A 13,800-nucleotide genomic window follows, 5' to 3' on the forward strand; every position below is an offset into this window, starting at 1 on the left:
AGATCAAGATAGGGCTTCCTTTTCTGAATGGTGGTATGTCCTGGTAACAGTAATGCAATTACCAATAGCAATTAAAGTCTTAACTAAATTAAATAACATTTTAATGGATAAAATCTGGGAAAATCCTCCCTGAGACACAATTGAATAATACTGCATGACATTCAGTGCTTTTATCTTCTGGCAAAAATAAAAAGTATCAGCCACTCGGTGGTGCTATTACTGCATGAGATGTAGGATCTCCTTCACAGAGATGCACCTACTGTAAAATCCCATTATTACAGTAACTGGAAACCTCCATAAACTGATAATAAAAAATATTTACATATTTGGTGGGCCACTCTATTGCTTAAATATGATTTAGACATTTTCTTCTGTTGTGTCCTACATTTTTTGTAATTCTTGCATTTTCATGTGCGACATTCTTTGTAGATACAGATATGTGCTGTGAAGTTTCTTACACAGAGTGTCCCATCCATAACATGCAGTATTGTTGTACATTAGAATTAGGAAGCATGGGCGCCTGATTATAGTTACATACAACGTAGCCAGATATAACTATATAACTAATTTTGATCCAAACCAGCTAAAATGTTTTAAAATAGCAAAGTTGTCTCATCAAAAAGTGGGGGTGCAAAAACACACATTTGCTGCCATGAATTACCAAACCATAGCATAGATTACCATAGAATACTCCAAACCATTAAATACCATAGACTACATAAGATACCATACAATACAATAAAATGCCAGTACCATACATTACATTACCGTACCATACCATAGAATACCAGAGATTGCTGTACTGTACCATATGATACCACAGATTACCATAGAATACCACGTACTGACAAACACTGAACACATTTTGAATGTAAGTATATTTTATTTGGCATTTTATTTTTACAAGTAGAAGGAGGTAGCTTCCCTTTGGTTAACAATTTATTACAACACCTCGTTTTTATCTCAGTTTATATACCTAAAATATACTTTAAAATCTGCAGTATAATCTCATAGCATCATGCAATAATGATTGAAGCGTAGGCTCTGCTGTAGATACTCATCAATCTCCCTGCGGGTAATTTGTCGTTAATGTAGTGTAACAGTAACACACTGAGTTTCAAGATTCAAAGCACGCTAGATATAAAGACTTTTTCTTTTTACAAATCCATCAACAATTATAGTTAACCCTTTGCTTCTTAGCCCCAAACATGTATCTTTAACAATAAGAAATGTAAAAAAAGAGAATAAAAGCTATTAGCTGTGAGAGTCATTATTAAGGTCAACTAAAGGCACAAGTGAGAGGAAACAAATGCTTCCTGTGAGCCTTCAGTCCTCAGTATCATCCTGTGGTATCGGCAGCTCCCCAGTAGCATGTTTTATGTAATGCAGATGCAGCTTTGCCACTTCGTCAAAGCCCATGTCACATTCACAACACTCCCACTCCCAATACTTATGCTCCGTGTATGTGTCATTTTCTTGTAACTCGCTCTCGTCCAGCTCCTGTCCTGTCAGCGGCTGCACGGTTTCTGATTTTGACTCATCGGGCGGATCTGGTCCAGCCGATCCGGGAGGATTTGAAAGCTTGAAGTGATGCACAGGCTCCCCACAATCCAACTCTTCAAAGTTTGCATGATCCCCAAACTCAGCATCCTCCCATGGCTCTTGAGTTTCACTGTTCTCCACGCGTTCTTCCTTTCCTAGCAGCTCCTCCATGTCTGTATCCATAACTGGATCCTCTTTACCACGGGCCAGAATGAGTCTCTTCTTTTTAATGATTCGCTCCTTTGCAATAATCGCAGAATTCCCCAGAGACATCCCGCTGACTCTAAGATGACTTTTTCGGTGTGAAATTAGATTTTCGGGGTGAGAAAAGCTCTTCCCACACAGTGTGCACTGGTGAGGTTCTGCTCCAGTGGGGGTGTTGTAGTGATGTTGCCTCAAGCTGTGACTCTGCAGGTGTTTATCAAGAGACTCTTCATCTCTAAACCCTTTGGCACAACTCAAACACCAAAATGGATTCTCTCTATGGAGATCAACGTGAACCATCCATGACTTTTGAGAAGTAAAGTCTTTGTTACACTGATCACATCGGGCGGGTTTTGATTCAAGTGATCTGCGTGACCTGTGAGTCCTCAGGTGACCAAGGAGCCGTGCTCGCCTGATGAATGACATCCCACAGTACGGACAGTCATATTGATTCAAATTGTGGACGTTCTTTGTTGCAGGTATCCGTTTTTCATGCAGCAGTTGGTGTTTTCTAAATGAAACCAAGTACGTATAAACCTTCCCACAGATGGAGCAAGAATAAACCTTTCCAAGTTTCTTCATCGTTGAGGCTCCAGCGCCTTGCGTTTGCGATGAACTCATGTCATAACCATGCGCATCAGCGTCTATGTCTTCATCTAGGTTTTCTCCATCTTCCAGCTCTGCTTCAAGATTCCTCTCGTCTACCACCTGAGCTTCTGCTTCTTCTTCCTCCTCCTCCTCCTCCTCCTCTTCAAGGGCATGCTGGTGCAGGTGAGTCTTGAAGAATTCCCAGTGCGTGAACTTCAGTCCACAATCCTCACATGCAAGGCTGCCCTGATTGACTACAAAACAAGAAAAAAAAGACCATTTTAGATGTTAGAATACAGGTCATGTGCCATTTTATTTACCAAGTTATGAGTGTATAAAATAAACTAGCAAACATCTTCTGATTTTTTTCATGAACTAATGTCTCTCTATTTGCTAAATGTGGAAAAAGCTTGATGATTTACTGGTAAATTTACCAGATTGATTACAGCAGGTAAAACTTACAAGACTGAGTTGTGGCTCTTCTCTTCGTTCACAGATGGGGTTGAATTTCAAATCAACTCTTAACACTCTTCATAAAATGAATTCAGTCTGAGGGCATTGTACATTGAAACCTTTCTTTAAATCTTTGCTGGTCATGTCTGTAAAGCAAGTAGATTATCTGAGACTCTACTGTGGAGCCTGAAGAGTGCCACTTCAATAATTCTGCTACCGAAACTGGTCTGTGGGTTGGACTTGTTTTCAGGTGGCACATTGGTTACATATTTTTAAATTAAGAAAAGCTGTCTTTCCATTTAAGAAATGACAAAATAGAAATATTAAGGATTAAGCAGAAAATAAACTGTGAGATTGATGATCTGAAGACAGTAAATAGAACAGCGCCTTTAATTGAAGTCTTAATAATTAATGGTGCAATTACATCATAAAGTTAAACTATTAATTGATCATTTATTCACAGAATAGGTTAACATAGTGGTTATTATTATAATCGTAATTGAATGTGTTTTTGAGGTTTGTGATGCATTAGCTAATTTTAATTTGATCATAATTTAACATTATAAGTCTACAACTATTCTGGTGGCACCCTCCAGGCTCCACATCCACAATGTGCTGTGTATGAAACAGGTCAACTCCTTCTGATATGAAGACTGATGATAAATGAACAGAAAAAAACAATTTTTAAGAGTTTCATGTACATTGATAAAAGTAATGCTGTTTTTATCAACATTCCTTGAAAAAAAGAAAACCCTAATACACGGTCAGTCTGACGATTCCACAAACACAGAACGACCAAACTCAGGCTGAATTAATCACACAACCCAGTACTTCACGCTTAAATTGATCAATTTATTTTTAGGTTTTTAGAGAACTTTTTCTTCATTGTTTCAGAAACAGCAGGTTAAACAAGTTGTTAAAGGGTGTACTTGTAACCTAGAGAAAAAAAGACTTTCATAAATTAATATAGTCAAGTAACATCTCTTGTAAAATACAAATACTTTTTTCCACTACATAAGTGGTACAGTAAACTAACAACTATGTTTAAGTAATGAATACTCTTCCCACAACATAGAAATATAACGCTGGAAAGGAAAGAACATGAGAGCTTCAATATCAGTTAATGAAGAAAATTGTATGTTAAGATACAATTCTGTTTTATGGTAATACCTGTCTGAAAAGTTCAACATAAGAGTATTTTAACCAATTCACATAAACAGTGCACATTATTGAATTTCATATAGCTTCCATATGTTAACTCACCAAACCGCAGGTGTTGAAAATGACAACAGCAGAATTAGCACGTATTCATTGTGTAAAATTATTTCATTGTCTTCATAAGCTTTGCAATAAGTAGTGTGTCAACAGCACTTTTCATTTCTCAGGATATTTCTAAATGAACATGCATAAATGTCTGTAAGTCTTTAATATATCTAGATATGAACTACCATACTTGAGTCATTGAGCCCCAAGTTGACTAACAAGGTTCAACTGACACTCACGACGCCTCCCGTTCAAAACAGGGTCAAATCAAATGGCTCAAACTAAACATTTATGAGATCTCAACACAAGTTTATAAAAGGTTCTTCTTTAACATTTGTACACATACTAATCCAGTGTAAAGGAAAGCCTGAGAAAACGAAAATAACCTAAGGAACTGAGCTTTATATATTAAGAATCTAAAATAATACAGAAATAAGGAAAGCATGTTTCTACTGAGCCTAAACAAAAAGGTCTAAAAAGGAATTTTGTGGCTTAACACATTTTAGTAGTTTGGCAACCTCCAAAAGAAACAAAACTCCACAATCTACAGTGTCTTCATAGGAGTCTTTTCCAGGTGGTCTAATACACTCCTCGGGCATGTTCAATATAGTGCTGGTGCAAATCAGTTTCTTGACAAAAAGTAGTTCCACATTCAAGGCAAGTAAGGCCATTAGTATCTCCTGATGAGACAGCAGCGGGGGCATCACTCTGCCTTTTGTAATCACCGATACATTCCTGGTGATGGTCGATAAGGTCCTGTATTTCACTGAAGGTCCTGGGGCAAATGGAGCAATGATACGAGTCATTGCTACAGTGCTGAGTTGCGTGTTTTTGTAATGCAGTTGGTGAAAGAAAGGCTTTGCCACAATGTTGGCACTTATGGCTACTTTGTGACTGGCTGTCTGGGTTCAGTGTGGGGGGTGGGAGGGACTTCACTCTGGTGTCAGCAGAGGGGATGTTGGGTTGTAGAGGTTTTGAGGTCATAGCAGCACTGAGCCTGTAGCGAACCTCATTCGGGAGACGACAGCGGACTTCATCATGCCAGGCGAGGTGTTGCTGTAGCTGATTCTCAGTCCAAAAACCGTGGCAGCACAGGGCGCAACAATAAGGCCGACTCTTTGCCTTGGTCTTATGGGTTCTTAATTGTTCCTCTGTTTGGAAAGCTTTCCCACACTTATCACACTTGAAGAGGCATATGGCTGTATGCTCTGACAGACGGCTAAGAGTTGGGGAAACCTCGGCTGTAGTTTGCATCTCCTGTTTAGACTCAAGCTTCACCTCAAGGCATACTTTCTTATGGGCAAGGAGGGCCCCGGTAGAGCTGAACTGCTCCCCACAGTCAAGGCATGAAACATATTTAACGGGCAGGAGGTCTGATCTCATTTTCTTCTTTGCTCCGTTATCAAGGCTACTTTTCACTGTCACCGTAGCGTTGTTTACAGCTGGTGAATCTTCTGTCTTTTTCACTTCACTGCTTGAGGCAACGGACTCAGTTTTTAAACTCAAAGGAACCTCATTTTTGCCTTTTCCCTTTGAGTGAGCCTGCCACTTATGGGCACGCAAACCTCTTGCTTTAGTAAAAGTCAAAGAGCAGAGGGGACACTGGTGAGCTTTAGACTTCAGTGTTGATGACATGGACTCACTCCCACTGAAGCTGGCATCAGCCTGTTCCAGGTCCTGCTCTGCCAAGGTGAGCCCGTCACCTTGATCTGCAGCTTCCAAAGCCTGACTGTGTTCATTTTCAGAGTGGGTGGCTAAAGGTGAACCTTGAACAAATGTTTTAGTAGATTCTGGACACAAAAACTCAGATTTTTCCAGGGTGCTGCTGCTGCTCTCCGCACTTTTGTTAACATCAGGCTCTGGCCCAGTTTTGATTTGACAATGAGGATTAAACATCTGGTGACGCTGAAGAACACAATGGTTAAAAAACTGTTTTCCACATTTGTGGCACTGGAAAGGTCCGCCCTCCGCCTTGTGGCCAACAGATTTCAAATCATCATCTTTTAGCAAGGACCGTGACCATTTCTTGTCTTTGTGCCATCGTTTGTGGGAGCCGAGGGCAGAGTTGGACCTGAATCGCCTTCCACATTCAGTGCAGTGAAATAGTCCTTTACTTGACTCTTCCTGTTTAGATTTCTTTAGCCTTATAGAGATGGCCAATTTTTCTACAGGTTTGTAACCCTCAGCATGAACTCTTTTATGAAAATTCAAAGCTCCTATCACTGAAAAACTTCTGTCACACTTTGTGCATTTGTATTTCAAATCAGTTGCACTTGGGTTTTCTGAGTTGCCTGCAGCTGTTTGATTTTCAATCTCCCCACTGTCCATTTCATCCTTTATTTCAGTCTTCACTGTTATTTGCTCAGAGCTTTCCCTTTTGCTGACATCCATAACATCCCTGTGCAATTTTTGAGGAGCACTATTTTCTGAGAATTCTGTCTTACAATCTGCTTGACTATCTCTTTTAATGCAAAGCTTTTGATGAGCCCTCAAAGAGGCCTTGTTGTTGAAATGTGCGCGGCAAGTTGCACATTGGAGATCCTCCAGCGTGACAGTAGACCTTGGTGATGATGGCGAGTGCCCAGTCTCGTACCCATGGCTTTTCATGTGAAACTGAAGTGCTTTGGCCCGTGAAAACAGCTTCCCGCAGTCAGGACAGCTGTATGTGTTCTTTTTTAGCTGCTCAACCTGATGCTGAAAAGACTTAATAGGTGGTGGGAGCTGGTCACTATGCACAACCTGGTGTCTGAGGAGGCTGGAAAAGAGACGGAATGACCTGTTGCAGAGTTCACATTTGTGATTTCCATTTTCATGTTTTCGCATATGCAATGCCATAATGCCCTTGTGACGGAACTTCCTACCGCACACTGGACATGCAACCTTAAGACTGGAGCGTGGCTGTCCATTAACAGAGTGCAAAGATCCTGCAACACCTTTTCTGATCCTCAAATCTGCACACTGAGTCTGACTTTGCTTGTGGTGGGAGTAAGCTCCAAGAGACCAAAAACCCTTCCCGCACTTTTCACAATGATAAATCTTTGGGCCAAGAAGGGTTTTCTTTGGATTGTACTCTTTCTTAAGGCCTGAAATGTTTTCCTTCTTTTGTGCAGGGCAGTTTTTCATATGGTTAAACAAGCTAGTGGCATGCGAATAAGACATCATGCAGTCTGGGCATTGGAATTGTTTTCTTTTGGGATGATGCAACTGATGAGAGACTAAAGCAGACAAACGTGAGAAGCATTTACCACACTCATTGCATGTCAAACTTTTCTTCTCTAATCCCCCTGCCTGGTGCAATACATCATGGCTTGTGATTTTATTCCTGTGTTGTTGTATGTGACTACAGTGTGCTGCATAGCTACTGGCTTCATGGCCACATGTGTCACATGTGTAAACGGCCACTGACTGACCTTGAGTCTGCCGTCTCCTCTTATGAATGCCGTGCCACATTCTGTGAACGCGCAGTGATGAAGCACTAGAAAACCAGCGGTAACACTCTGGACAATCAAATCTCTCCCCTGTAGTTTTACTCTCAGCTTCCCTTGCTATCGGTGCACAATGCTCGTCGACTTGCTCAAAGTCAATCTGCACAATCTTCAAATCCATCTCTGGTTTCGAAACAACACTAATGGGGGACAGTCCGGAGTCAAAGTCATCTCTTACTTCCTGATCTGATTCACACAGCAGCTCCAGATCAGGATTCGGGTCTTGGATGGGCTCGTCCTCAGATTCACTTGCACTGATCACCTGCACATTAAAGTCACCAGGTTCATAGCTCTCCATGTCTTCATCAGTCTCATTTGCAAAGGAGTCTTCTTCAGCAACGCTGGTAGAGAGCATATTCTCAGACTCCACTTGTTCTTGCTCAGTCGCTTTTATTTCGGTTTCCAAAATCTTCTGTTGAGGTAGCTGAGAGGTGTGCATCTGGGCCTCCTTTTCAGTTTCTCTGAAAACATCCGTGTGATGAAGCTGATGGGAGTGAAGCGCTGAAGCCCTGGAAAACTTGAGCCCACAATCTTTACATTCAAACGCTTTCTTCTGCAGCTGACACACTTGATGAAGAAACGACTTGGCTGGAGTCTCGTCACTGTGCGCCGTGCGCTGATGCCTGTAGTAGAACGTTAGGGTCATAAACTCTTTTCCACACTCTTCACATGGGAACCTTTTTGCAGAATCATTCGAGTGATTAGCATGCCATCGCTGATGGTTGAAAAGGGCAATATGGCCATTGAAAGACTTCTTACATTCACTACAGTAAAACTCATTGCAGCTTTTCTTTGGTTTTTCTTTCATTTCTTCCGGAGAGCATTGACTGTTGCGGCTGAATCGCTGGTGTGTTTTAAGGCGCAACAGTGCAGTGAAAGCTTTACCACATGAACACTTGAAAAGTTTTTCAGGAGTGTCATCTGCCTGGTTTTCAATGGGTTTGGCTTCAACTTGTGACTCGTCGGTATGAACTGCATCTCCTGAACTCCTGTTTCGTGACTTTACTAACTTTTCCTCATGACAGCGACGGTGTGCGTCAAGAGCTGAAGCGCGAGAATAATTGCGCCCACAAGACTCACACTGAAATGACTTTTTTTTCAAATGTTCAAGGTCATGAAAAACTGACTTGGAGGCTTGTCTGTGTGAGCGCTGATGGTTGAGAAAGTGTCCGATCACACCATAACATTTCCCACACTCTGGACATTCATAGGTGTGCTGCTTTGTTATCCCAGAAATTATTTGAATACTAGACTCCTTTTGGGAGGTTTGACCATGGTTATTCTCCATGTGTGAGTGGAGCTCGCTGGGGTCAGCAAATGAGAGTGAACATAAAGTACAGAAATTAGTGGTTTCATTGTCCTTTTCTGCATCATTTAAACCATCAACCTGGTCATCTAAAAACATGCTTTCTTGCGGATGCTGTTGTCGATGCTCCAAGTAGGTTGCCTCCTCTCTGAAAGCTTCTCCGCAATCCCGACAGCAGAAAACCCCAACCCCTAAAAATAGAGAGGGGAAAATAGGGGGTCAAAGCCACTCCTGTTTCCAGAGAAAGACAGAAAAAAACCCACAAATCACAAAACACAGGTGCAAATTATGTCTTTATTTTAAAGCTGATTTAGAGTTTACAGTATTATCACAAAAGAAGGCTTGCCAAACAAAATGACCCAAATTTGGTTTTGGAAATGTATCTTTGCCCTTAAAAACAAAACACTGTTTATTACAGAAGGTCTAATACATGTAGTGCTTGAACCAAATCACCTCTATGAAGTTCAATCTTTTGGTTATTTGACAGGATTTCTGCAAAACTTACAACTACATACATGCTCTGTTTACCTACTTCGACTGCTTTACTTTCCCTTGTAAAACACCCAAGAAAACAAATTTTTTTAAATCGCTGAACCAGAATTAACAGTATAACAGACTGCTGCTATGAACGCAGTTCTGATAGCAGAAGCAATAAAATCTTTTTTAAATCAATATTATTACTTATTTCTTTAGTAACAAGCCATGTAATAAGTGCAGTAAGGTACAGTAAGCAGCAGTCATTATTGCAAAACGTACCCTGACAGGGTGACGCAGGAGCAGAGGGGTCTTGAATCGCACTGAAGGGCTTCGTTTACAAAAATCATTACTGTAAATCATCCCTTAGTTGAAGCTGTTATTGATAGAGGTTGACTCAGGTTAAACCTTTAGTCTGGGATCACACCAGCGAGTACAAAAGAAAGTAACAACATTCAAAATATTCTAAAGCTGGCCTTCAAGTGGCACTTGTCGCGTTTTTGACACAGAATGTTAAATGCACTTAGAGCGCAAGCAGATAGAATAATAAGAACATTGTTGTCTCTTGCCTGACAACAGAAATAGATGCCACAAAACTCCCTATTGTTCTGTTTTCAACAACAGTAAATGCTTTTGTTTTCTGCTTGTTTTCCATTAAAAATGTCAGTGTAGTTATCAACAATCAGAATATTTCAATTTAAATCCAAGTTTAACATCTGTGGGTTGTCGTTGTGCACTATTCCCACCGACAGTCTACAAAAAACAAGCTCAACGCAAGCCCATTTAAAGTCATTATGACAATCAAAATTCAAGTCTATAAGACCTTTGCTTAATCTCTCCAAAGCATCATATGAGGGTATTCAGGGTAAACAGTTATACAATCTGATCCTTACAGGGAGCACACATATATTTAAGTCACCATTATTCATCATATCCTGATAAAGGATATTCAACAGTACATTCAAAATGTTATCTACAGGGGGCAGTAGTACTCTTATGTTGCACTGTATGTTAGTTTTGCATTTACATGTAAAGCATACCGTCTATCACTGAACTAATCCCCCTGCAAATATTACTTAATGTATATATTATATAATAATATATTGATATAATATAATATATAATACAGCCCCATGATGCAGAGCAGTACACATTAGATATGTAGAAATGAAAAAAGACTACATTCAATTTGCTATATGGTTTGTGGCTCAGAAAATAATAATAATTGGTCAGCTTTTCACTTCTATGGTTTCTCAGCTTGCCACATAATTAATATTTCTTAGTGGGAATCAGAGCTGTAGCTACCATCTCGGACACAGGGGCCATGTCCTCTGCAATTGTTTCTGAGAGTCTGGACCAGGGGACACTTTGTATTCTACATGGATGAGTATTTTATAGACTAATTCCCATATTACTTTGACACAATGCATAATATTTTACTGCTTTTAGTCCAATTAATAAATAGACAATCAAAAAAGTAAGGAATTCATAATTTCTCCATCATAATATCAACAATATTATCATAATGGGGAAATAATGAATCAATGTGTAGTGTCAGTGTCCAGTGCGTTTATTTATATGTTGAGATAATTCACCTGTCTTTGGCTGCATGATCAACTTAAAAAAAAAAAACACTGGCTTATCTAAAAATGCAGCGTCACATTACTGACAGTAATGTCTCTCAGCTCATGATAGGTGAGGTCTTTAAAATAAACATTTTTGCAGGAAAGACACTCGTGGAGAAATAAAGAATACAGAAAATAAAAAAATGTTAATGACAGTTAGATGAATAAATAAAATGTTTTTAAAAATCAAAGAAAACAACTGAGGCTTTCTTAATGGTTTCTGAACCTTTTTTTCTGAGGGATGGTGGACCTCAGTATTTCTTAAAACCTTCTTGAATGCACACATAAAATCCACAGCCAACACGTTTGATCCACTGTGCATTAGCTTTGTCTACTGACTAAACAGCACAAAGCCTCCATGAACACCAACCAGCCTAAAATAATAGCAAGGCGTGTGTGCCATTAATGCAACTTCATGCTAATTGTTATCGTTGTGCATTTGCCGCAAACCTGCAGTTATTTTGCCCCCATGAAGTATTTCGTGCCCCTGCAGGAGGTCACCACGCCTGAGCATACTGGTGTTGTGTTTATAGCTGTTACCGTTTAAGTGACTGGATACTTACTGTCATCCACGTCCTCCGCCGACTGGCCCTCGTCGTTTTCAGATGCTGTGTCTCCACTGCGGGGTCTCCTCTCGGCTCCGTCCTCTCTGGTCGCCGCGGCAGCAGCTTCGTCCATCTTGGCGTGGCTCAGTTTGGTGCTAGCTAGCTAGCTAGCTCACTCTACCGTTAGCTAGCGCACGTTAGCTTAACGGCGCCACGGTTGATTTAAATGCGTTTCTCCTTCGCTTCGGTCACTCAGCACAAAGCAGGAGGGGATAATTAATGAGAAATATGTCTATTAGTCTAGTAAGTTACCATACAACGAAGCAGCATTTTGTATTGTTTTTAGCAATGAAGGTGATGGTGAGCGGCGCGGCTGGCTGTGCTACACATACACCTGCGCTGTGAGTCTGCGCGTCCAAAGCGGAAGTAGATTCTTCTTCTTCTGTTTTGTTTCCTTCAAGTAAAACCTGCAGCCAACCCACCAACTTAACTGTGAATATAAAGTGCATTATTGTCAGTGGGTTTCATTCAGAGGATTAAACACACACTGAGCAGCTTCTAAAGGGCTCCGTGCAAAGTTAACAATAGACATTATTCCACTTATTTCAGTTTTTATCTTGCTTGTTATCAATATAAATGTTTTCCCCAACATTAAAAGTTTCAGGCTGGTTTCTTCCTTAGGTTGCCATGGAAAGTGATGCAGAAATTTCAGTGTTTTAGTCTGTTTCTGACTATGAGGTTCATTTATTTTTCCACAAGGGCTGCAACTATGGATGGTTTTCGTTGTAATTTAATTTGTTGATTATCATCTGGATTGATCGATTGGTTGTGTGGCCTATCAAATGTCAGGAAATGGTGATAAATGTCGATCAGTGTTTCCCAAATCCCACGATGACTTCCTCAAATGTTTTGCATTGTTCACAACACAAATAAATTCATTCCACTGTCACAGCAGAGTAAAGAAACCAGAAAATATTCACATGTAAAAGAGGTTTCACTCAAATTGATAAATCAAACATCACAACAGTTGATTAATAGCTGACAACTTATCACACTGAGCTGGTAGCACAGTATATTGACTGTTGAAATAATAATTTAATAAATGTATTAATAAGTGCCTGCATTGTTTTTTCCCCAGGCAGGCAAAATGTAATTTTCCCATTTCCACATTTTCCCTCCTAATTTTCCTTCATCGATCTTGATGCATACTTGCTGTCTTTTAATTTTTCCGAGACATATTGAAATGAATGATGAATTCGCTTTACCTAACAAGTACAGCGCAACACAGCATTATAATCAAAGGCAAGTTTTATTTAATCCAGTATGTAGACATCATGGGAAACTTCTATTTCTTTCCATGCTAAAACAGTGGATAGAGGTAGAAGGGCACGTTTTTGAATCTTAAGACACACAGGGACGGTTCGGTTTGTTTTTTCTCTTTACAAATGGGCCGTGGGTTTATTTTACAGTAGGATGAAGATTTTCGGTCACCAAAGCTACTCAAATGCCCTTTATCATATAACAGAGGGGGTGGGTTTCTGTACTGAGCTAGATCTACAGTTATGGAATGAATTTGTTCAGTATTCACAAAAAAAATACATTGAATTGTAGTCAAAAGTGGACTTCATTTTATAAATACGGGTACATTCCAATCTGAAATATTCATTCTGGTAAAGAGATGCACATTACATGGCACTCATCAGTTTACAGTACTGCCATCAAGTCAGTTTGAGATCTAATTATCAGGTATATCATTCATGACATGCTGCCAGAAATTTGCTGAATTTAAGTGCACCTACTGGAGCGAAACATCGATTCTACATCATCTATTTCATGTTTGTTTTGCCATTGTAAAACATATTAATGACAAAACATGACATGACATTTTATGTCTTTTAGTTTAATTTATTACAAAATTCACTGTTTGACAACAGTGTCATCAATAAATGTGTAATGACGCTACTTCTTCCCTGTTTCCAATTATCACTCAAGAGCTGAATTTACAGAAAACTCTTATTGTGAAATGACCTTTACATTTGTTTACAGATAGTTTCGCTTTGACCAAATTAGCATGATGTGAACTTTACTCATGAGACATTTGGACCCAGCCAATGGCCCTGTGAGTACAAGAGCTTCCCATCAGTGTTACGCTGCATGTTGTCAGCTTTCTGATGTATCCTCTGACACATGTAATGTGTGACCGCAACAACCCGGCCCTCCCCTCCTCCAAAGCAAAAACTTACATGTCTTTACAGTATCTAAGAGTTAGTTGCTCTGTGTTTTGGGAGTGAGGTCACATTGTTGAGTCTACCTTA

General features: G+C 39.9%; 1 protein-coding gene across 3 annotated transcripts; it reads right to left on the reverse strand.

Annotated features, from left to right (window-relative positions):
* Positions 1–924: 924 nt before the first annotated feature.
* LOC139205633 (zinc finger protein 420) lies at positions 925–11,861 on the reverse strand. 3 transcript variants are annotated; one of them, XM_070835906.1, is made up of 3 exons: positions 11,504–11,861; positions 7,461–9,032; positions 925–2,588 (listed from the first exon to the last, which is right to left on the reverse strand). In XM_070835906.1, the coding sequence occupies exons 1-3, from the start codon at positions 11,616–11,618 to the stop codon at positions 1,327–1,329; spliced, it is 2,949 nt and encodes a 982-aa protein (XP_070692007.1). In that variant the 5' UTR covers positions 11,619–11,861; the 3' UTR covers positions 925–1,326. The 3 variants fall into 3 exon arrangements, with proteins under 3 accessions (XP_070692007.1, XP_070692008.1, XP_070692005.1); XM_070835907.1 differs by lacking the exon at positions 7,461–9,032; XM_070835904.1 differs by lacking the exon at positions 925–2,588 and having other exon boundaries at positions 4,018–9,032.
* Between the last annotated feature and the right edge of the window lie 1,939 nt (positions 11,862–13,800).

The sequence above is a fragment of the Pempheris klunzingeri genome, chromosome 8 (genome assembly GCF_042242105.1).
Source record: "Pempheris klunzingeri isolate RE-2024b chromosome 8, fPemKlu1.hap1, whole genome shotgun sequence".
Classification (NCBI taxonomy): Eukaryota; Metazoa; Chordata; class Actinopteri; order Acropomatiformes; family Pempheridae; genus Pempheris; species Pempheris klunzingeri.